Raw genomic sequence first — 24,491 nt, 5'->3', positions numbered from 1 at the left:
CAGAGAGCCGGTCAGCCCCAACGCCCTTCCCGCGGTGCATGACGGGACTCGGGGTCAGTGGTCTGGACGCAGAGCGGGTCAGCTCCAACGCCCTTCCCGCAGTGCCTGACGGGACTCGGGGTCAGTGGTCTGGACGCAGAGCCGGTCAGCCCCAACGCCCTTCCCGCGGTGCATGACGGGACTCGGGGTCAGTGGTCTGGACGCAGAGAGCCGGTCAGCCCCAAAGCCCTTCCCGCAGTGCCTGACGGGACTCGGGGTCAGTGGTCGTGGCCAAGGGGGTTGGGATGGACCGGGTGACGCGGCTGACTCAGGCTCCAGGAAAGTGCGCTGTGCACGCCTGCCCTGGGTGGCACGGACGCCTCTCCGTCCTCGTCCACACGGAGTCCTCTGATCTCCAGGGCAGAGCCTTCCTTCCTGCGGAGCTGACCCCATGCCCTCCGGCCGGCAGCTCCGCACTCCCCCTCCCGCCCCGCAGCCGGCTCTGCTTGGGTGCGTGAAGGCTCGTCGACCCCACACGTAAGCAAGGCCACGCCACACTTCTCCCCATGCCCGGCTTATTTCACATCGCACAGTGCCCTCCAGATTCATGCATATTGTCGAAAATGACAAGACCTCCTTCTATTTTAAGGCTCAACAGCATTCCGCCGGAGAAGATACATGCCACGTCTTCTTTATCCATTCATCCATCCGGGGAACGTCTAGGTTGTTTCTGTATCTAAGCAATGGTGACTAATGCACAGCGTGTTACTGATACTGGACTGTGCACCTGGGCTTTGCTAAGAGCTACTTGAAGCATTCTACATACACACACACACACACACACACACACACACACACACACACACACAATGATAACTACATGGGGTGATTCCTGTGCTAATCACTGTGACTATAGCAATCACTTCACAGAGCTATCAAAGCATCACACTGTACACTTGGAATACGTGAAATTTTTGTTTGTCAATTGCTTCCCCCAAAAAGCAAAAGAGGAAAAAAAAATAAAAATCTATCAGTCAACCAACCAATCAATACAGACTGAATCAGTGGCTCCTTTACTGTGCTCGGGAATTTTATGAGCCCGAGTGACTTGGCAAATTTTCTCTGTTTTCAAGATCTTTGGTGCCATTTTCATCCATGAATAATTGAGTATTTACCATTCCCCAGGGGGGGCAGACAGACAGGGAGCAGGAGAGATCTTCCAGGATGATCTTGATTTTTACCTTCAAGCATAAACACTTCAATGCATGCATTTTCGTGGAGAAAATGGTAAAGACAGTTCCATTTGAAATTTAAATCATGACCTAATATAGTTCTCCAATTACAGATACACCAATGAAAACACGGGCCAGCAGGAGCAAGGATACTTGCTTGCCAAGACTATGAGATACAGTTCTTCCTCTCTAGCTCAGTCCTAACCTGTGGGTGGAGCTGGCCGACAATCTCACTAGCAGTGGACACACAGAGAACAGTATCTCCCTTGACTTAAAAAACTAAATCCAGATGGCTACGCCTGTCATCCTAGCTACTCAGGCAGCTGAGATCTGAGGATCCCGTTCAAAGCCAGCCTGGGCAGGAAAGTCTGTGAGACATTCAACTCTAATCACCAGAAAACCAGAAATGGTGCTGTGACTCAAAGTGGTAGAGCACTAGCCTTGAGCTGAAGAGCTCCGGGACAGCGCCCAGAGTTCAAGCCCCACAACAAAAGGAAAAAGTGAGTTTCCAGAAGGACTGAAATGTAGTTTTGTACCTAAGTTCATGATCTTCCTGCAATCAATCATCAGTCAATGAATAAATTAGAAGTGGTTTTAATGCTATCTTCCTTTTATTTTTCTCCTCCTTCTGAATCTTTTTATCCTAGAAGATGGTATCACAACGATTGCCTGAGAAACAAAAATAAGTATTTAGTAGAAATCTCCTGTAAATAAAGCAGAGACCCAGAGGCCACACTTACAAAACAGCCTTCTTTTGTATTTAACCTGATTTAAGCAATGGAACAGACTTCAAACAGTCACTCAATAAAAGTAAATCAGTTCTGCCATCTGGGGTTCACTTCCTTATTAAAAATTAACGCAAAGGAATGAAGAGCCAAACAGGACAGTGTCTCCTAGGGGCGTCGCGTTGAGTACCTCCTCCCCCTCCCCCCTGAATCTCTGTACCACTGCTCAGAGAGCTCAGCGTTGGTGGAAAAGGTCAGTTTGGCAGTTCCAGAGAATTCCACCTTCTATTTATTTATCCATCTAAGGGACATAGTTTCAAGTTTGCACTGCCCTGGGACACTTGAACCATGCTCACTCGAGTATGTGCCGTCCACCAGGGGAGAGGGTAAATAACATATTCCAGCTAAAATCCAGCCCGTTTCGAGAATGCCATTAGTCAACCCCAATTTTAGCACGGTTCTGAGCAAACAGGGGACACTAAAATAGACTGGAATCACAAGGGAAACGGGCGGCCTTCGCTTGGGACTCTTACCGCGGGGAGGGCCGGAGGCACCACTGACCACGCCAAGTCCTTCCCACTGCGAGACTCCCACTTCTAACTGGAAAACTGAGCTCCGTGGCTCATGCCTGTAATCTCAGCTTCCCGGGAGGGGAAGACCACGAGGGTTACAATGTGGAGCCAGCCCAGCCAAAAGAGAAGTGATCGGGAACCTCCGTCCCACGACACAAGAGGCAAGTTAGCTGTGGTGGTTCCTACGTCTAAATAAACCCCCACCTGCGGAGAAGGTATCGCTACGAGGATCACGGTCAGAGGAGGAGGAGGAGGAGGAGGAGGAAGGGCTCAAGCGGTACAGCACCTGCCTAGCAAGTTTGAAGCTCTAGGTTCGAATCCCAAGCATAACAAGCAGGAGCAGCTCTTGCACCCTGACCGGCTCTGGTGCCGCCAGGGAAAGGACCTGCTGCCGTAGGCCCGCCCGGTGCCCGCACCCAACGGGCACGAAGGAAGAAACCATCCCGTCCGATTTCCGTTCCTCCTTCTCAGAACGCGAGCCCACGGGGGCCTCGGCCAACACAGAGCCGCACCCGGGAGGCCACAAGCAGGACTCCGTCCACCATTTTCCCAAACGGATCACTCTGGATCACTTCCGAGTCCGACGCGCTTCCGGAGAACGTATTTGAGGACTCGGACTTGTGCAGAGAAAGGAAACTATTCTAGAACAATTCCAAGGATGTGAGCTCTCTCAGAGTTCCTGTTTTCCCTCCCTCCCTCCCTCCCAGACTTCAAGGTCAAAGCCAAGGACCTCCAGCTGCCACCCGTCTCTTCCTGCAGACTCCGTGCCGGGCGTGCGGGGGCCAGCGGCATCTATTGTGCGTCCCTGGTTCCTTCTCTGCAGGTCACTGGTCCCCGGGGGGGGGGGGGGGGGACAGCCCCTGTGGAAATGGCTGGTCCTGGCAATCCCCAGGGAATCTCACAGGAAAAGAGCTCCTTGATGCCCAGGCCGCCCAGGCTGCTGGGGGCACCGCAGCTCGCCCGCCTCCCCTGGGTGACAAAGAGCTCTCACACTTCCGTTTCACGTAACGACTGGCAGGTGAGTGGCTTGGTGTACGTGTGCGAGAAACAGTGTAGGCAGGGGCTCGAACTTACGGCTAGCAGCTCTCACCTGGCTATTGTTGCTCGAGGCTGGTGCTCTACCGCGTGAGCCGCAGCTCCAATTCCAGTCGTTTGGTAGTGAAGTAAAATGTCTCACAGACTCTTTCTACCCAGGCTGGCTTCAAGCCGTGATCCTCAGATCTCAGCCTCCTAAATAGCTCGGGCACGAGACACCAAAATTTCTACGAGATATCTTTGTGTGGTTTTGTGCCGGTACTGGGACTTGAACTCGGGGCTTTGCATCCTCAGCTGGCTCATCTCTCAAGGCTGGTGCCCTCGCATTGGAAACACACCTCCAGTGACCGTGTGGCACACTTCTTGGCCGCTCTTTCAGGCCGCTCTGACGACATGACACCCTTTTCACAAAGGCACGGGAAGATGGTCGTTCCGTGATTTCCAGACCGCCCAGCCCCGCAGCCCCTGATGTGAGCCCGGGGTCAGTACTCAGTCAGAGACCCAGCTTCTCGACACACGCACAAGGCCTGAGTCTGCATCGTGCAATGCCAAACCTCACAGATTAGACCAAGGCGTCGCTTGGCAATGAACCAGGACAGTCCGTCTTAAGATATCCTTGACATGCCCTCTGCTTTTACCATCCCTAAAAGTCTGAGGAAGAAATCCGAAGGAAGAAAAGGCTCACGACATACACGGTATTTTTCTCCAGCATTTTAATCTGCCACTAGAGCCTGAAGAAGCTACGCCATCCCTCAAAACCACAGACACCCCATCGAGAGAATCACAGTGTCATTGAATTTGGGGAGTCGGCTCGAGTTTCACCCAGAGCAAGGCCCCCAAGACGCAGCCAACACACATTAAACCCACGCTGTTGGCTACTCACAATTAGGAACATGAAACCAATGGCGATTTTGACAATCAGAGGAGAATGATAGGAATTAAGTCATTCCTGTCAGTATTTATCGAGCACCTTCACATTCAAATAGCACTGTCAATAAACAACGTCTTCACACTCCTACAAAACAAAACAAAAAAGGGGGGGTTCTTAGGCACCAGTGGCTCACACCTGTATTCCTAGCTACTTGTGAGGCTGAGATCTGAGGACCAAGGTTCAAAGCCAGCCCAGTAGGGAAAGTCGGTGGGACTCTTACCTCCGAGGAGTCACCAGGAAAGCAGAAGTGGGGCCAGCAGAAGAGACTTGTTTTTCTTTACCTCCCCGCAGAGGGCAGGCAGAGTGGAGAGTAGGAGGCCAGGGCCCGATTAGGCCCTGCGAAGACCCGCCCCTACTTCCTACCACGCCCACTTCCTGATGGACCCTCCTCCAGCCACGCCCACTTCCTAATGGACCCTCCTCCAGCCACACCCACTTCTGATAGAACTAGCCCTCCAGCCACGCCCACCTCTGCTGATAGGCCTAGCCCTCCGATGGCCCCTCCTCCAGCCACACCCACTTCCGATAGACCTAGCCCTTCAGCCACGCCCACTCCTGGATCGACCCTCCTCCAGCCACGCCCACCTCTGCTGATAGGCCTAGCCCTCCGGCCACGCCCGCTTCTGATAGGCCTAGCCCTCCGGCCACGCCCACTTTCCTGACCTCCTAATGGGCTAGAACTCATCAAGGGATCAATCCATTCATGAAGTCAAAGGTCTCCTAGTGCTACCAACTTGGGGACCAGGCCTTCCACACAGAAAGAAGCCTCGGGGGCCACCGTGTGTTCAAGCCATGGCAGGGGGTTAGTAACACCCAGAGCCCACGTTCACAAGTGTCTCGGGGGCTGGCTCTGGCATTCAGGGGGCCGAGGCCGGAGCGTCGAGCGTCGCGTGCTCTTCTGGGTTGCGGAAGGAGGTCACATTTTCCCGGCCCCCGTAGAGAAAGAGGGATTTCCAAACACAACGGAGCCACCACCGGGAAGTCAGGTTGCAGCTTCTCCACCCGCCCCGCACGCAGGCCCTGGGCCTCCGCGGAGTCCTCCACGCAGATCTTCTTACCGCGGAGCCCCGTCCAGTGTGAACGCCACCAGCCCCGGGAGGCTACTTCCATGTTCGCTACTACAAGTAACTAAGGTCTGGAATTACGTTTCTGGGTGGCACCCGCCACATCTCGAGGGCTTCAACTGCCACGTGTGGCTAGCAGCGAGGACCGCATGGCACCGTTTCCGAGACACTGGAACCCTCGCTCCCCCCGGCGTGCGGAGCCGGGGACAGAGGGCGGCGCTGGCCAGGAACGGCTCTGAGCGCGCCGAGCAGCGAAGCCAGCTCTGAACGCAGAGGCCTCTTCACCCTACACGGTGCTGTGAGTGCGAGGAGAATCTGCGTGTGTGCGTGTGTGTGTGTGTGTGTGTGTTTTAGGCTGGTGTGGCCTCAAATGGCTAACAGTTCATACGGTGTCAAATCATAGGCAAAGCCGCCCGGGGGGGGGGGGGGGGGGGACAGAGCCGAAGAAGACAGCAGACAGCAGACGTCCTCTTCAAGGAAACCCGGGTCTTTTCATCTCAGGAGCGGTTCAGGCATCAAAGGGCCATGCCGATTCCATCCGAGGACTCTCGAATCACCTTCATGTTCATTGGTCTGGCCTGAACCACCCTCTGCTCCCCGGTCACAGTACCCTGCACCGCCTCGTCCCAGCATTTGGGGGGGGGGGTTCCCCCGTCCCTCCCACTGTGTCCCCGGATGTAAAGAGAGTCCCTGCTTCAGTCTACACTTCTGTCTTCACGTGGGGTGGCTGTTCTCGCTTCTCAGTGATGAAAAGAAACTGTCTCTAAGTTAATTTCGTCTCGCCGGCCTTGGGCCTCGCCTCCCCCGGCCCCTCTGATCCTCGCCGTTGCTGTTGTTTCTGGGGCTTGAACTCGGGGCGCGGGCACTGTCGGTAAGCCCTTGTGCTCAAGACTCGTGCGCTGCTACCTGAGCCGCAGCCCCACCTCCGGCTCTTTGGTGGTGAATGGGAGCTGAGAGTCTTAGCACGTTCCTGCCCCAGCTGGCTTCACGCTGTGCTCTCAGACCTCAGCCCCCTGGGCACGCAGGAGGACAGGTGTGAGCCATGGGCACCGGCTGCTCTGGAATTATTTTAAAACACGGAGCTGAAGATCTTTCCTGCCTGGGTTTTTCTAGGTTTTCCTGGCACGCGCTGAAGCCGAGGTCCCAGGAAAACCCATGTCCTAAGTTATAGCTTATCTCGGTTGCAAGTCAATTTATTGATAGTCTGGCTGCATTTGTAATGATAAGATGATGTCGTATGGACGCCAACGACTGCGGGGTTTCAGATTGGACATGAAGGAGAATTATTTTAAAAGAAGCATTTTAAAGTGTGTGTTCTGATATAAATGGACTTCTTCGGGGAATGCAATGGTGTTTTAGCATTATTTATATCTAGTATAAGTAGTTTCTTTCAGAACAGGCACAGCAAGTTGGACATTGGTAGCTTATACAGTGGGTAGGGGGAGAACTTTTGCATGGACTTAATTATTAATATCTGTCATCTGGACTGACGGAAAGTAGCCCACGACAACCAGGAATGTTTATATAACCTTCAACTTAAGGGAGAAATAGTGGCAAGGAAAGTGCTTGATAATGTTCTTTCATCAGTAATGTATAGCATCCCGTTCCCCCAATATTTTTGTTTTTTCAAGTCTAACTGAAGTACTGGGCTACTGGGTATCAGGAGTGAACATTTCCTTTTATGATTTTGGTAAAGGACATTTTTAAAAAATCACCGTCAGGCATTTTTTAAGTGCCACTTTATTTCCAAAGTTGTTTTACTTGGCTCCCCCCCCCCCCCCCCCCGCCCCGTGCAGGTCCTGAGGCTTGAGCTCCGGGGCCTTGGCCCTGTCTCCTAGCTTTTTCAGCTCAAGGCTGGTGCTTTACCGTTTGAGCCACAGCTCTACTTCTGGCTTTTGTTGGTAGTTTATTGGAGAGGAGTCCCACAGACTTTCTTGCCAGGGCTGGTTTCGAACCGTGATCCTCAGATCTCAGCCTCCCGAGCCGCTAGGATTACAGACAGAGGCGAGCCACCGGCGACTCTGGCTTATTTTTAGGATGCCATTTCCCAAGGAATATGTTCTACTTAGTCTATTTCTCGGCTCTAATGCTGATTCTTCTCTGACCACTGCATCGAAGGCGTTTGTCCGGCCTTAGTTCACGTTTCCCTCTTGCCTTCCGGCTTGTAGCCGCCGGTTAGCAACCTTAGCAGCAGGTGCTGGGAAACTGAGGCTCTCGAGGTCGGCTGGTGCCCAGAGGGCTTCCCAAAGACCAGGAGCCAGGCAGAGGAGATGAAGACAAGACGGCCTGGCCTGTGCCCAGGTGCCACGGGCAGCCACGAGTCTCAGGGTGGCTTTTTTTCTTGTCATCAACGCACCCCTGGGTAGCGGGCACCTGGGGAGAGAACTCTGGAAGCTTCCTGGAGTGTCACCTTGCCAGACGCTCCAAGTGCACCTGGAGACACGCGTCTCACGGGAGGAAAGGCGGTCGGGCACGGCAGAGCATGTCGCGACGGAAATCCTCGCCGACGGGCGCCCCGGGAGCTCCGGCAGACGCCCACGCCAGCCTGTGATCGGTGAACCCCGCTCCACACGGGGCTGAGCCCTCGGCACGTGGGTTTGGGGGACCCTGGTCCGGACCCCGGCACCCTGGCAGGCGCGCACCCCGGGTCCCCCCCCCCCCCCGTGATCTTCGCGGGCTTCCACATCCCCCGTGGCGCGTTCCTCTCATCGGGCACCGGCCGTGGACGGATGCCCCGTCAGAGAGCCACGCCTCTCGCCGCCGCCCCTCGGGCCGGCCTGCGGTGTCTCCGCCATCCACGTTCCAGAAGGTTCACCTGGCAGGGGCTGCGGGGAGCAGATGCGCGTGGGCCGGGGACGTGGGGCCCTCTCCGCGTCCCTCCTGTGGGGCGCACGGGTTGAGATCGGACCCTGCGATCGGTGAGCCTCTCTGTTGGCGAGCTGAACGGGAGGCAGCTCCCACGGGATGCAATTTCCACGGGAAACGCACGCTTCCCTGCTCACCCGCAGGGCCGGGGACGCGGCCTCCGGCGGCTCCTTGCTTGCGGGGGAAGTACGAAGGCTCGGATGATGTCGGCTTTCTATGAGACAAACACTTGGGTGTTTCTCCTGAGTGGACAGATGCCTTGCTTTCGGCAGGCACTTGCTGTGTGTGCGTGCGCGTGTGCGTGTGTGCACATGCATGCACGCCCGCACTGGGGCTTGCACTAGGGCCTTGCACTCCGACTTGGCTTTCTCTCATGCCAGCACCCGCCCCCTAATCCCCTCCTCCGCTTCCTGGCTTTCGCACGGTTAATGGCGGATCCGTGGTATGCACTTCTCTGCCCAGGCTGGCTTTGAACCTCAGATCTCAGCCGCCCGAGTAGCTAGGGTTAGAGGAGTGGCCCCCCTCCCCCCCCCCCCCCCCCCCCCGTGCCCGGCCACTTGGATGCTTTCTGTTCCGTGCTCACGATGACCCGCGCTGGTTCGGAGCCGGGTCCTGCCCCTGCGGCGCGTTTGCAGGAGGGGTCTGGTTCTTCCTCTCTGAGTCACCCTTGACAAATTACAGATCGCTGTCACTTGCCATTTGCACAATTCATTTACTCGGGGGCTGGAGAGTGGGAGGCAAAGCAGCTGACGCGCGCCGCGACAGCTTGCTCTGTGTGTGGCGCTTTCGCTCCTCACCACCACGAGGAAACGTCCCGCCGCCTCGGTGCTCAGCGCTCCGTGGGTTTGGGTTCTAATCTCCTCTGAGAGGGTCACCCATGACGGCGGGTCGGGGGCTGTCGGGGCGAATCACTTCATTTTCAACTTATGCCTCTGATGCCCCGGCTTACCCCGCAGCCACATGCGGAGAGCTCCGGCCCAGGACCTTCCCGGGGGCTCCTCCGCGGGCTCCCCCGGCGGGAGAGGCGGGGTTGCGAGGGAAGGGCGCAGCCGGTGCGGGGAGAGCTGGAGCCACGCTGGCTGACAGCAGGACAAGTCACGGTCTCTAGTTAGAGGGCGCGGGGAGCACCAGGCAGGGCAGTTGTACCCCTGGAGGGGCGAAGCGTGCCCGCGAGGTGAGCGGGAGCCGGCGGCTCTGCCGCTGGGCGCCCTGTGCGGGTTCCTGGTCCCTGACCTCGAGGAAGCCATCCCCGCCTCTCGGGAGGGAAGGAGGGCCCCCCCCCCTTTCAGGGGAACGCTGGCTTCCTTCCTGCACCGGGGGAGGGGGGCTTTACGCAAAAGATGGGGGGTCCCCACCGGTCGGCTTCCATTTGTCCTGTGTCTAGGTTCAAACTGCAGGCTTAAATCGTGGTTCGTTCTCCTCCTCCACCTTCTCTCCTCCTCCTCCTCCTCTTCTCTTCCTCCCTTCCTCCTCTTCTTCCTCCTCCTCTCCCTCTCCTCTTCTTCTTCCTCCTCCTCTCCCTCTCCCTCCTCCTCTTCTTCCTCCTCCTCCTCCTCCTCTCCCTCTCCGTCCTCCTCCTCTTCTTCCTCCTCCTCTCCCTGTCTGTCCTCCTCCTCCTCCTCCTCTCCCTCTCTGTCCTCCTCTTCTTCCTCCTCCTCTCCTCTCCCTCCTCTTCTTCCTCCTCCTCTCCTCTCCCTCCTCCTCTTCTTCCTCCTCCTCCTCCTCTCCCTCCTCCTCTTCCTCCTCCTCCTCCTCTCCCTCTCCGTCCTCCTCTTCTTCCTCCTCCTCCTCTCCTTCTCCCTCCTCCTCTTCCTCCTCCTCCTCCTCTCCCTCTCCGTCCTCCTCTTCTTCCTCCTCCTCTTCCCTCTCCCTCCTCCTCTCCCTCCCCATCCTCCTCCTCTTCTTCCTCCTCCTCTCCTTCTCCCTCCTCTCTTCTTCCTCCTCCTCCTCCTCCTCTCCCTCTCCGTCCTCTTCTTCTTCCTCCTCCTCTTCCTCTCCTCCTCCTCTTCTTCCTCCTCCTCTCCCTCTCTGTCCTCCTCTTCTTCCTCCTCCTCTCCCTGTCTGTCCTCCTCCACCTCTCCCTCTCCCTCTCCCTCCTCCTCTTCCTTTTACTGCACCTGTTTGCTTCTCCTTCCCCTCTCTTCCTCCTGCTCCCTTTTCTGTCCCTCCCCTCCGTCTTTTCTTTTCCTTCCTGTCCTTTTTCCTCCTCTGCCCCTTCCCCCTCTCTCTCAGCTCCCCCTCCTCCCTAACCGGGGTACGTCCCAATGCTGAATCACCCTGACTTTATAGTCTAGCAAAGTCAGGATGGAAAATGTAAATGTTTTTACTGAAGTGGCGACACGGAACGCGAGGCGTATCACGAGTAATGATTCATGCCTCAAGGACCATTTATGGAGGTGGATTTATTCCCAATACCAGATGCACCAAGCGCGTTAGGAAAAAATAATAATTCAGCCCACAGAGGCGTCGATAAGCAGAAAACGATGCTTGTGTCTCTCGTTAGAGACCGGGCCCGCGCGCCCGGGCCTGCTGGGTAGCGCGCGACCCCCGTGCGTAGCGCGCCGCCCCCCGTGCGTGGCGCGCGGCCCCCGTGCGTGGCGCGTGACCCCCGTGCGCCGTGGGAACGCCGTGCGTAGCGCGCGACCCCCGTGCGCCGTGGGAACGCCGTGCGTAGCGCGCGGCCCCCGTGCGCCGTGGGAACGCCGTGCGTGGCGCGCGACCCCCGTGCGTGGCGCGCGACCCCCGTGCGCCGTGGGAACGCCGTGCGTAGCGCGCGACCCCCGTGCGCCGTGGGAACGCCGTGCGTAGCGCGCGGCCCCCGTGCGCCGTGGGAACGCCGTGCGTGGCGCGCGACCCCCGTGCGTGGCGCGCGACCCCCGTGCGTGGCGCGCGGCCCATGTGCGTGGCGCGCGGCCCCCGTGCGCCGTGGGAACGCCGTGCGTAGCGCGCGACCCCCGTGCGCCGTGGGAACGCCGTGCGTAGCGCGCGGCCCCGTGCGTAGCGCGCGACCCCCGTGCGCCGTGGGAACGCCGTGCGTGGCGCGCGACCCCCGTGCGTGGCGCCTGGCCCCCGTGCGCCGTGGGAACGCCGTGCGTAGCGCGCGACCCCCGTGCGTGGCGCGCGGCCCCCGTGCGTGGCGCGCGGCCCCCGTGCGCCGCGGGAGCGCCGCGGGCCCCGTGCTTGGCACGCAGGTGCGGTCTGCTCGCCTGGGCCGCGGCTTCGGGCACGCGGGCCGGACGCGGCGGCCGGGGGTCGGCGCCGCGGGCGGGGGGGGGGGGGGTGGACGGCTCCGTGTCAGGACGCGTGGGGCAGCAGGCAGCTCGTGGCTCGTGCCGTCCGCCCCGCGTCTCGTTCGCCTCGCCACGCGACGTCCCCGCGCGCTATTTACGTCCGTGGGAAACTTGTCCCGGAGGAGACGGGCGGGGACACCGACGCCCCTCCCCGCGACGACACGGCGCCGCCACGCGTCCCCCGCCGCCCTCCAGCCGGTGGCGGAGCTCGCTCGCCGCCGCCTTCCCCGGGCCGGGCGCCCCAGCCAGACGCGCCGGGCCTAGAACCCGCGGCGACGGCGCTCCACACGGCTCCGACTCTGATTGCCCGTGGAGAGCTCCCCACGGAAAATGAAACTGTGCCAAGCCACACGGGGGCCCCCCCCCCGTGACGGAGGGGCGTGTCAGGGGTGGAGGGGCGTGTCCCGAACTGTGTGTGGGTAGACGCGGTGGACGGGGCGGGCGGCCGGTGCCGCCTCCTCCCGACGCCCCCATCCTCCGCCTCCCCCTCAACCCCACACCACGACCACGGCCTCTCCCGGCAGAGGGGAGGACAACCCCCCCCCGCCCCCGCCCCCCTCCCGCGCCTGCATCCGCGCGCCCTCCTCCTCCCTCCCCGGCCGGGCCCCCCCCCACACACCAAGGCCCACACGCCCTCCTCCTCCCCCACCCCTCCTCCCTGAACCCTGAGACCCCCGTGACGAGGGGACCCCGCTCGACCTCCAGCCCCCCAAAGCCTCCCTAGGGTTAGGCGCCAGCCCCTTTGCTACAGGGGTGCAGTTCCATGCTAGGACACACGGGAACCCCAGAGCCCCCGAGCTCGGGGTCCCCTAAGCTCGCCCCCCCCCACCCCCCAGTCACTAGCGCGCCTCGCGGGCCCCGTGTCATCCTGCACCAACCCCACCCCGACCGGCTCCTAACAGCACCCCATCTCTCTACCACCCCATTCATCTTAGAAGTCGCTGCCACGCTCATCTCCCCGCGGACAGGTGCGCCCCACTTCCCTGCTGTGAGGGGAAAGGAAAGGAGGGGGACGTGAGGCCGAGGATGGACGGACGCCGCGCGGGCAGCCGCCGCGGGGACCCCAGCGGCCCCCCCCATGCCCAGGAGGAGGGCGTGAGAGCCTGGAGCCCGTGGTCCGCCGGGCAGAGACCAGGGAAGGAGGCTGGGAGCACCCCGGGAGGGGAGGCAGAAAAGAGTCTTAGACCAAAGGTGGTGGGGGGCAGTGAAGGAAAGAAATAGGGAGGGGAGAGAGGGAGGGAAGAAGGGAGGGAGGGAAGGAGGGAGGGAGGGAGGGAGGGAGGGAGGGAGGGAGGGAGGGAGGGAGGGAGGGAGGAAAAGCGCCCTGGCATGGGGAAGGTCCTAGCTCGCCAGCAAGTTCACTTACTCATAAACTGTCGTTGAAACAAGTCATGCCGCCTCCCGACGACTCAGTTTCCCGATCTGTGGACATGCAATTAGCTGCTTTACGGACGAAATGAATGGTTCCGGGAGCGGCGGCTCGGGGCCTCCCTCCGGGCTCAGTGAACCGCGACCCTGCCTCCCCCTGCTGCGAAGCCACGGCTGGGCCCGGATTCCTGGGGCACCTTGTCAGCCTGCAAGTCCTCGCCCACGAACGTCCCTCCTCCCCACGGCCTGGCCCCGGCCCCCGAGACACGGCTCCAGCCCCCCCAGATGCGGCTCCGGCCCCCCAGACGTGGCTCCGGCCCCCCCAGACGCGGCCCCGGCCCCCCCCCCAGACGCGGCTCTGGCCCCCGAGACGCGGCTCCGTCCCCCCTAGACCGCGGCCCCCAGCCCCCCTAGACACGGCCCCGTCCCCCCTAGACGCGGCCCCGGCCCCCCCAGACGCGGTCCCGGCCCCCCAGACGCGGCCCCGGCCCCCCCCAGACGCGGCCCCGGCCGTCTTGAACAGCCTGGCCGGGGCCGGTCCCTGCCCCCTCTGTCCAGTGGGCGGGGAGCGAGGACAGGAAGGGACAAGGGAGGGACAAGCTGAGAGCTTCCTGCCCCATTGCTCCCCATCAGCTTTGTGGGCTCAGAACGTTTCTAGAACCCCCTGGCAAACGCCAGTGAGCAAGCGAGCGTCGGTCCACCCTGAAGGCTCGTGCCTCCCCCCCTCCGCGCCCTCAGCTCTCCCTCGCAGCTGACACCGTGCTAAGCATCAAGGGATACGGATGCCCCGGCCCGGCCGTCGCCCTCCCCTCGAGGGCTCCTGTGCCCGCCACCGTCCCCGCGAGCCCCCTCGCCGCTCACTCGGCCCTCCACCCCCCCGACGGCAGGCCAGGTGGACACCAAGGGCTCAGCAATCCTTTCCTGAATGAACAAAATAGCCACAGGGCGGGGAATGCCGGGAGCAGAGGCGGAGAAAGCGCGTCTGATCTGTGCCTCCTTCCCCTCCGCGCCGGGGCCCAGGTGACCCGGTGTGTCCGGTGGTATTGTGACGGGGGACCCCCCCCCCTTCACGGACACAGAGGCGCAGGCGGGGAGAGGAGTCGCGGGGAAGCAGCCCCCGCGCAGAGGCGGGAGGAAGGCTGCGAGCTCTTTGGAGTTGCCAGAGCCACCGCGAAGCTGGAAGTCTGTGGATGGACGACACAACCACCCGATCGAGGAGGAAGCCGGCCGCACCCCGCTCAGAGCACTCGGAAGGCTGCAACCCCCTCCCAGGGTGTCTGTACCATGCATTTCTTAAAGGGCTGTATTGTTTTACCTTCATTGAAATTCTATATATTTTATACCTTCCCTGAAATTCCGTAAGACTGCTTGGAAATTTAAAAAGAAAGCCGTTCCTAAAAAAAGGCCCACGTTCTTCACTACCGAATGGTGTTCCGTTGCTACGCTGGTGAGTTCATAAAACCTTCCAGATAAAATAAACCACACATTTCAGATCGTGGCTCTGTGAGGAACAAATCGTCGGATGGGATTCGCCACTCCAAGTGTCCTGCCCCCTCCGCGGTGCACCCGACACGTCCATAATCCCTCTAGAGACACACGGAGCAGGGAGGGCACGCCGCCCTGTCTCCAGCTATCCGAGGAGCCCGTCGGTCACCGGTCCACACACCCCCTACCGGGGAGGAAGGCCGGCAAGGCTGTCAGCAACCGCACCATGGAACGGGGCAGGCGGGCAGGTCGGCTAAACAGGGACAAGGGCCGTCTACACGAAGACCTCATTTACCCCGGTAGACGCCGCTGATCGAAACCATCCACCAAAGATTTCACCTCGCCCGGTATGCCTGCAACCTGGCTACTCAGGAGACGGAGAACTGAAGATTGAGGTTCAAAGCCAGCCTAAGGCAGGAAAGCCTGCAAGACTCTCATCTCCAATTAACCACCCAAAAGCCAGAAGTGGGGCTCTCGCCCAAAGGTCAAGTGTCAGCCCTGAGTAAAATAATTAAGGGACAGTGCCCAGGCCCTAAGTTCAAGCCCTAGGACTGGTGCACATGAATGCACGCACACACACACACACACACACACACACACACACACACACAATTTCACCTGTGCTTCCTACAACCGTAATCTAAGGCATCTTGCAAAAAAAGAGGAAAAGGAAAAAACAAGCTCTCATCAATGGATAGAAAGACCCCTCGATGTGCTGAAAGTCTGACTACAGGTCCACCAGACAAAATCTGCTCAGGATAATAACAGCAAGGCTTCCATCAGAACGCCAGCGTGCCCAGTTCACTACACACCAACTCATTCTCTCATGCTGCGTGCAATGGCTTCCACCGCAAGTGGACACTCCAAGTCTTCAATTCATGATTAGTTAAGGTGCACAGAGCCCTGATACTCCTTGGGCTGTGTGCTTTTGAAAGAAAAAAAAAAGATAAAATAACTCATACCCACGAGCTTGCACATACAATGAAATGCTGCATGTGGGGAAATTTTATTTTTTTGAAAGAGCTGGATGCAATAGAGGAACAGCATGTCGGGTCACTAACACCACTGACACTTGTGAACTAGCAACATTCTCAAGCTAAGAGAAGGAAAAGCAGCCAGGTGCCGGTGGCTCACACCTGAAATCCTAGCTACTCAGGAGGCTGAGATCTGAGGATCACAGTTCAAAGCCAGCCCGGGTAGACTCGTCGCCAATTAACCAGCCAAAAAATGAACCACCAAAAAGCCAGAAGTGGTCCTGTGGCTCAAGTGGTAGGTCACCAGCTATAAGTGAAAAGCAACAGTGCCCAGGCCCTGAGTTCAAGCCCAGTGTGCACACACACACACGACAACAACAACAACAACTAAGAGTAACATGAAACAACAGGGGGCAGCGGACACAGGGTCTGGATTCTGAGAATGTCCACATTACAGTTACATATACTGACGAATGGCATATTCTCCTTTTAGATATTAATGGTAAACTAAAAAAAAAAAAACAACCCACCCTCCCTCCCTCCACGGTGCCCCTTCCTTCAAGGTCATTCATCATCGGCACAACAGCCTAGTGCCGTTTTATAAAAGGAAACCTCGCAGCTCGGCCTGCCAGCTCCGACCCGAGCCCCACTTATCAAAGGTGCCGGTCCACCTGACAGGCAGCTGCCCGGAGTCGCCGGCGCATGACTTTATATGTCCACCAGCCCCTGGCCAGCGCCAGGCCTCGGCCCCATCCGGCATTCCGATAACAGAGCCTCGGCCAGAGCCAGCCAGAGCCGCAGAGCTGATTTTAACCCTACGGAGGCCGGCACCAAGCGGGACGCTAAAGCCACAGGGCGGCTGCACCGTTCACGCGTGGGAGGGAAAGCCCACCCCCCACCCACCCACCCCCCCACCCCCCGCTGAGGACAGTGCAGTGGGGCCGTCGTTAAACGCATTCCTTAGAAGGTTTGAGATGCCTCCCCCACGCAGGGAATTAGCCACGGTGTCCTCGAGCCCCTCGGCGTCCACGGGGCCAGCAGGGGTGCAGAGGGCTGGCCAGGCCACGGCCCCCGGGCTGTCCATCCTGCCCCCCCACCCGGCTGTCCATCCTGCCCCCCCCCGGCTGTCCATCCTGCCCCCCGGGGGGCTGTCCATCCTGCCCCCTGCCCTTCCCTAGGCACCCCCCCACCCTTGAAGGCACGAATGGCCCCTCCAAGAACGCTGAGGAAGAGCCAGGGGGAAGGGGACCGGGGTGCTGCGCCCTGCGCTCTCCGGGGGTCACCCCCCCCCCATCCTCGGGGCTGTTCTATTCCGCACGCACGTGGAAGTTGCTGTGCGGGTGATGCGTGGCGGCGCCCGCAGCAGGTGCAGCGGGGCGGGGGCGGGGGCGGGGGGGGGGGGGGGGGAGCCGGGCAGGACCCCGGGGCAGGGCCCGGGCGCGCCTGGGGGGACCCGGGCTCGGGGCGCCGCAGTGCTCCCACCCGCGAGGGGCGCACGGGACCGGCGCGCGCGTGTGCCGCCGCCACGCGCGCACACGCGTGTGCACACCGTCCCTCACGCGCGCTCACACTCACGCGCGGCTGGGCCGCCCTGGGGGATCCCACAGAGCAGCAGCGCGCGCGGGGAGAGACCCGCGGCTCCGGATGCCAGCGCCCGCACGCCCGCTCACGCTCACGCTCACGCACACTCACACACACACGCACAACTCGCACACGCGGCACGCGCGCGCGGACACGCCAGGCACGCGGGGGCACACGCGCGCGCGGCACCCACCGCGTGCCACGCACACGCACACGCGCACACACACACGCCACGCGGCACACGTGTGCCTCACTCGCTGACACGCGCACTGGCACGCGCAGCGCGGCCCGGCCGCCCCGCTCCCTCCCGGGACTCGCGCGCCGCCGTCGCGCGGTGCCGGGACCGCGGGGCCCCGGCGCCCCCGGAGCCCCCGGAGCCCCCGGGGACGGCGGCGCGCGGAGCCGGCCCGAGCCCGGCCCCGAACCCCCGGCCCGGCCCCCGGGCGCCTCACCGTGCGCAGGAACTGGATCTCGTCCTCGCCTTCGCCCCCGTCGGCCATGGCTCCGGGCGCGCTCGGGTCCGGCCGGCCGCGGAGGACGCGCGGGGGGCGGCGGCGGCCCCTCGGCCCAGCGCTCGGCCCGGGCTCCGGCCAGCGAGTGCGCCCCGCGCGCCCGGCTCCGGCTCCGGCTCCGGCTCGGGCTCCGGCGGCGGCGGACGGGGGCGGGCGCGGGGCGGAGCTGCGGGGTCCGCTGCGGCAGGTAATCCGCAGCCCGGGCCGCGGTCCCGCGCGGGGCCCAGCGCCGCTTACCGGCCGCGCCGGGGATCGATCGGGGCGCGCAGCCTCCCCGCCCCCCCTCCGCCCCCCCCCCCGCCCCCGGCGCCCCGGAGCCCCCGGCGATGCGGGGCCCGGGCGGCACCGAACTTCCACCGCCCCGATCGCCCTGGGTGACCGCGCTCCGCCGGGGCTGGGTGGGCGGGGGGGGGGGGGGCGCATTTCCTGGTCCGGGGCCCCCACACCCCCCCAGACGGACGCCCTCCTGCCCCCCCCCGTGGAAGGCGCCGCTGGGGGGGGGCGGGGGGGCAGGGAGCCCGCGACTCTGTGCTGCACACAGGACCCTCCTCCCTACTGAGGAGGCCTGGGGCCCTCGGACCACGGGGGGGGGGGGGGCAGGCCCCCGGAGCCCCATTCTGAGCGGCTTGAGCCTCGACGCCCTCCACCCTTGAAGCCGTTCTGATGCCCGGAATCCTTTCTGTTTTTAGGGTTCCAGGCTGACTGTAGGGGCCCCCCCACATCCTCCTGACACCCGCCACTAGGATGCGGACACCCGGACAAGAACGGCTCCAGCCCGGGCAGTCAGGGAAACCACATCTAAATCCAGGGGCCAAGTGTGGTGACACACGTCTAGGGTTCCAGCTGTGTGGGATACGTAGGTAGAAGGATGGAGGCCTAAGACTGGTGCCCGACACGAGTGGGAAGACCCTACCTGGGAAAAATAAAAAAGAAAGGACTAAAGCTGAGAAGGCCCCAGTGGTAGAGCGCCTGCCTAGGGAGCCGAAGGCACTGAGTTCTAATCCCGGTATCACTATTTTTTAATCCGTTCAACACTGAGTTCTGAATCTTGCAGCAGGTCCGGCTTCGGGGGTTATATTCACTTACTGTGACACTCAGATCCCCTGGAGCCTAAGTTCAAATGAGAAATGGCTCAAACGCACAGGCCTAGGCCGTCTACTTATGCCCCACCAATCAAGACGAGGCAGTGGTCACGAGTACACGCCCGGAGTTCGAACAGACTCAGCTCCCATCCTTCCACACCCTTCCGGTCACCTTGTCGTCTAACCCACAGCATCTCTGTGTGTAACACCGAGGAAAGGATGGGACTCGAGTCACATCGCAAGGGCTACGACGTGGGCAAGCCCATCGAATGGAGCCAGCAGGTGTACATCACGAAAGCTACAGCCGAAATTACTTATATCAACTGACGTGAAATCAGTCAGAGGCCACGTGCAGGACTGACCCGGCCGGAGGCCTCACCGTCAATTCCCAATTCATCTATGCATCCGTCCGTTCACTATTCACACAGCACCAGTGCTGCCTGGCGCAGTGCATTCCACCTGGGATATAGAAGGAGGAAGAATGTCCACGGTGGCACACGGCGCGAGAGGGCCGTGGCCAGGACGTGGGGGGGGGGGGGGGCGGGGCTGGCCAGAGTCTCCTTGGAACCAGGGACCTCTAAGCAGTCGTCATCCGTCATTTGCCGAGGCGGGAGGTGGGGGCGGGGCGTCTAGAAAGAGCAAGGGTCCTCCTGATAAAGGACACGGGTTTGGCCGAGGCAGAGGAAGAAGTTTCTGGACTAAAGCCAAGAAGTGGAGAGAAGATGGCACCGTCCCAGGGCTATTTCTCTCTTCAACTCAAAGGAGCGGAGACAGGGCAAGACAGCCGGGAATCGCTGTGTGTGTGTGTGTGTGTGTGTGTGTGTGTGTGTGTGTGTGTAGCTAGAATTTAACAGACACACATTCTCAGTTCCCTTAAGCCCCATCTGGGTATGGAAACTGCACTGTGGGGTCTGTGGGCCCACGGACATCTTTCCTGGACTGCACTACTGGGCATCCCCCATTGGGAGCCGCCATCTTCTTTCCTTAGGGAAGCTTCTTTAATAATCCATGTTCGAAAACTGTACTGAGCCCGGGACCGGTGCTCACACCTGTAATCCTGGCTTCTCGGGAAGCCGAGATCCAAGGGGTTGCAGACCGGAGCCGCTCCTGGCAGGATCTTTTATCTCTAAAACAGCCAGAAAAACCAAAAACAAAACAAAAGCAAAAATCAGGAAGGCAGGACCGGAGGTGTGGCTCAAGGGACAGAGCAACAGCTGAGCAAACAAGCCAAGCAAGAGCAGAGCCCTGAATCCGAACCCCAATCCTGACACACAGCCAAGCAAGAGCAGAGCCCTGAATCCAAACCCCAATCCTGACACACAGCCAAGCAAGGGCAGAGCCCTGAATCCGAACCCCAATCCTGACACACAGCCAAGCAAGGGCAGAGCCCTGAATCCGAACCCAATCCTGACACACAGCCAAGCAAGAGGAGCAGAGCCCTGAATCCGAACCCCAATCCTGACACACAGCCAAGCAAGAGCAGAGCCCTGAATCCGAACCCCAATCCTGACACACAGCCAAGCAAGAGCAGAGCCCTGAATCCGAACCCCAATCCTGACACACAGCCAAGCAAGAGCAGAGCCCTGAATCCGAACCCCAGTCCTGACACACAGCCAAGCAAGGGCAGAGCCCTGAATCCGAACCCCGGTCCTGACACACAGCCAAGCAAGGGCAGAGCCCTGAATCCGAACCCCAATCCTGACACACAGCCAAGAAAGAGCAGAGCCCTGAATCCGAACCCCAATCCTGACACACAGCCAAGCAAGAGCAGAGCCCTGAATCCGAACCCCAATCCTGACACACAGCCAAGCAAGAGGAGCAGAGCCCTGAATCCGAACCCCAATCCTGACACACGAGCCAAGCAAGGGCAGAGCCCTGAATCCGAACCCCATCCTGACACACGAGCCAAGGCAAATGAAGCTCACTCAGTGCCGCCTGAAGCACTACCAAAACAAAGGCCAAAAATACAAGTCACATGGACATAGAACAAGATGGGGAGCCGGGAGCCGCCCAGCCCAAGGCCCCCCAACGCCCAAGCCGCACAGGTGGCCAGGACCCCCACCTCCCAAAGAGACTCTCCGCAAGGCCGAGGCAGGCGCTGCGGGGAAGGTGCTGGAAACGGCCTTGGGAGCCGAGCCCCTGACCTCCCCGCGAGGGTGGACGGGGCCGTCCACTCCCCTGCGGCGGTTTCCGCCTCCCGCACGCAGGAATCGTGAGGCTCCAGGGCTGTCAGAAGAGGAGCCGCGCCCCAGCCGACCTTGAACTTCAGCGCCCGGATGCTCACCCCCGCCGCTGCCGGCGGGAGCTTTGCCGTCGGGTTCACGTGGAGACCCAGGTGGGGCTGAGGCCGGTGAGGATTCTCCAGTCCTGGGCTTTAGCCCGCGTCGCTGTGCACGGGAATGAAGGCGATTGGAATTCTCTGCCAGTTAAAGATATCCTACACACCGAAGCCATGAAGGCTGATGAGCAAATAATTAAAATGCATTAAAGGACATGCAAATTGAATTAGTAGAAACTGAAGAAGAAATCAAGAGGAAGCCACATGTGTATGGACCCTCTATGAAGAACAGTAGTGATTCCCATATATGGAAAAAAGAGGAGAATATTAAATAAAAAGGAACTGCATAGGCCAGGTGCTGGTGGCTCACACCTGTCATCCTAGCTACTCAGGAGGCTGAGATCTGAGGACCGAGGGTCAAAGCCAGCCCAGGCAGGAAAGCCCACGAGACTCTTACCTCCAATTGGCTACCAAAAAGGCAGAAGCGGAGCTGTCGCGTAAGTGCTAGATTGGAGCCAAAAAGCTCAGCAACAGTGCCCAGGCCCTGAGTTCAAGCCCTAGGACCAGCACGCACACACAAAAAAGAAGAAGAAAGAAAAAGAAGGAAGGGAGGAGGAGGAGGAGGAGAAAGACGAAGAAGAATTGACTAAGCAGACTGCTTTCTAGGACATGGAATATAAATGAATGTTACAGGAAGAAATGTGGGACAGCTAACTGTGAGCAATGTAAAGAAATGCTGAAAGGCTGAAGAGAAAATGAGAAACTTAAAACATTGTTCACAGGATATATATCACAAGATATATATCACAAGATATATAAAGGGATATATATTTTATACATGTATGTATATACATCATGTATGTATACATGTATGTATATATATACATGTATGTATATACATACATGTGTGTATATGTCTGATTTTAAGGGATACCTTACAGGACTGGGACACTTAGTAAAAAAATAAATAAATAAAAATCTACGTGTCTCTCCATTCATCTGTCAGTACTGAAAGGGCAACACATCCGTTTTGTTTGGAGGCTTCAGATCTGAAGTGAGGAGCATTGAGGAAAATCGGAGTCACGTTCTCTAGGAATAAGATCCGGTATGAACGCGGTGCCGGCAGCTCACGCCTGTCATCCTAGCTACTCGGGAGCCTGAGATCTGAGGACGGCAGTTCAAAGCCAGCTGGGGCAGGAGTGGCCCCGAGACTCTGATCCGGGCACCTCGTGGTCCCTCCCGCAGGGAAGACGCCTTCCCGACGGTGTCCCCTGGAGCGGGTGGAGAGATACCGAGAGGATCCGCAAAGCGCACACCTCTGGGGGTGTCTACGGAGGTGTCGGGGGACTGGGAGGGGGAACCCCACTGTAAACGCGGGGGCTGCCTCCAGGCAGCGGGGAGCCCAGGTGGAATGAACAGGGAAGCCCAGCCTTCTCCTCTCCACTTCTGGCCAGCAGGCGGTGAGCGGTCCCCGCCACGTGCACCCCAAATATTCCACCTCCCTCCTCAGCCAGAAACACCAAGCCAGGAGGACACCAGGCACCAAAACCTCTCCAACCAGGAGCCAGCGTAAACCTGTTCTTGAAGCAGGGAGGCTGAATCTAACCAGCGCCATCTTGGCCGCCTGGGGGTGATTGGGTATTGGGCTTTACCGAGTCATCTTGTCTTCGGAATTCCTGGAGGCAGGGACGGGAACGTGGACAGTAGGTTACCGGACCTGCCGGTCTTAGGCGGTGAACTCTCAAGCTCCCTGTGACTCTGCACCCCCAGACCGGACCCTATGTAGGCCCAGGCTAGCTCAGGCGCCCTACACCACGCCCCCGTCTGCATGTTGGTCTCCTGTCCCCGGCTGTCCTCTGGTCACCGTGACGTCCCACTTCAGCTCTCCATTGGAGCTGATCTGGTTAGTTGGTGTCGTTTTCTTTCTGCTTTTCCTTTCCTCTCCGGCTCTCACGACTCAGGTTTCGGACAAGGGCTAAGCGTATTCACGGAGCTGCAGGCCTTTGCGACAAGAGTCCTCCTGCAACCGCTGGTCTCCTAATAAAGACGCCCGATTCGACCTCCCAACGTGTGGCGTGTCGTGTCTTCACTGTGTAACATCCCCTCCTCAGTTTATCTTGTTTATCTTCTCAGGACTCAGAACAACCTTGGGGGGGGGGGTGCAGCATGGGTACAATGATCTCTGAGAAGTTTTCTGCTACTAGGCACCCATTCCGGTTAATTGGCACCGCTGTTTGGTATGTAAATTACATTCAAATGGAAAATCATCATTAGTGGCACCATTTCTTAAGAGCTTTTCGTGAAAGAAGCATGGAGCTAGATGCTTCAAAATATGGTGACACGTTTCCTCCCCTTAACTAGCTTAAACTTGTGGGACATGTTAAATACTGAATTAATTCCAGCTGTAACAAAAAGCTGTCAAAATGTTTTAAGCAAGGAAGAAACTGGATCCCACTTTTCACGTAATAAGGAACGTTTTTCTTATTTTTCTCATTCTAAAACATTCCCTTCGAATAGTTGACTGTGTGAAGCCAAAGTTAGAACAAAGGTTGGAGAGCCTCTAATGTTCTCGAGTGTTCGAGTAGCGCTTTGGCAATGGACGGGAAGAGGAAGGTGAAGTGCGTGTATACAGGCGTGCAGTCCTTGAGCTACGTGGTGAAATGGGACAAAGATGGATTCTGTAAATTCCAAAGCAACCATAAACAAACCAAAACAATCCTAAAGCCACCATACACAAGAATAAAACGTAAGTATAGCCGAGCAGCTCCTCTAGACAAAAAAAAAAAAAAAGTAAAGTATAATCGCAAGATTAGACTTGCCCCGTTGGTCCAAAAAGAGGGAAACGGGGTCAAAGGACGATGCGGCAAACTGGAAACGAGCAGTAAATGGCAACGGTGAGCGGTGCAGTCAGCTCGTAGTGACACAAAAATGGATGTGAAACGGGACATAAACCTGAACGTAAAGACTGAAGTGAAAAAAGTGCTAGGAAAAATGTCACAAGTATTCGTGGCCTTGCTTTTCTAAGAAGTCATGAGGCAAAAGAAAGAAGAGAAACGACAAATGAAACTACACCACCCAAATTTGACTTTTTTCTTGTTAGAAAAAAAAAACCAAACCATCAGCCGGGTACTGGCGGCTCCCCGCCTGTAACCTTAACAGCTAAGGAGGCTGAGATCTGAGGGTCCTGGGTTCAAAGTCGTCCCGGGCAAGAAAGCCCACACTCCATGAGACGCTTAGCTCCTATTAATTACCAAAAAAAAAAAGATGGAAGCGGAGCTGTGGCTCAAGTGGTAGAGGACTAACTCTGAGCAAAAGCAGTCAGGGCAGTGCTCAGGCCCTGAGTTCAAGCCCTAGAACCAGCATAGAAAAGAAAGAGAGGGAGGGAGGGAGGGAGGGAGGGAGGGAGGGAGGGAGGGAGGGAGGGAGGGAGGAAGGAATTTTAATAATCAAACTATCTAAATTGAACTTTTTTTTGGGGGGTTGGTCATGGGCTTGAACTCAGGACCTGGGCGCTACCC

At 58.9% G+C, this 24,491-nt stretch overlaps 1 protein-coding gene across 1 annotated transcript in view; it reads right to left on the bottom strand.

Moving 5' to 3' along the window:
- Positions 1 to 17,629, bottom strand: part of Ryr2 (ryanodine receptor 2) — a 285,298-nt gene extending 267,669 nt beyond the window's left edge. The window contains 1 exon segment of the mRNA XM_048367485.1: positions 17,554 to 17,629. Within this exon segment, the coding sequence (XP_048223442.1) occupies positions 17,554 to 17,601 (48 nt within the window). The 5' untranslated portion in view covers positions 17,602 to 17,629.
- Positions 17,630 to 24,491: the final 6,862 nt, after the last annotated feature.

This window comes from Perognathus longimembris, chromosome 18 (genome assembly GCF_023159225.1).
Source record: "Perognathus longimembris pacificus isolate PPM17 chromosome 18, ASM2315922v1, whole genome shotgun sequence".
Taxonomy (NCBI): domain Eukaryota; kingdom Metazoa; phylum Chordata; class Mammalia; order Rodentia; family Heteromyidae; genus Perognathus; species Perognathus longimembris.
The sequence above is the reverse complement of the archived record's forward strand: the minus strand, read 5'-3'. Positions and strand labels throughout refer to the sequence as shown.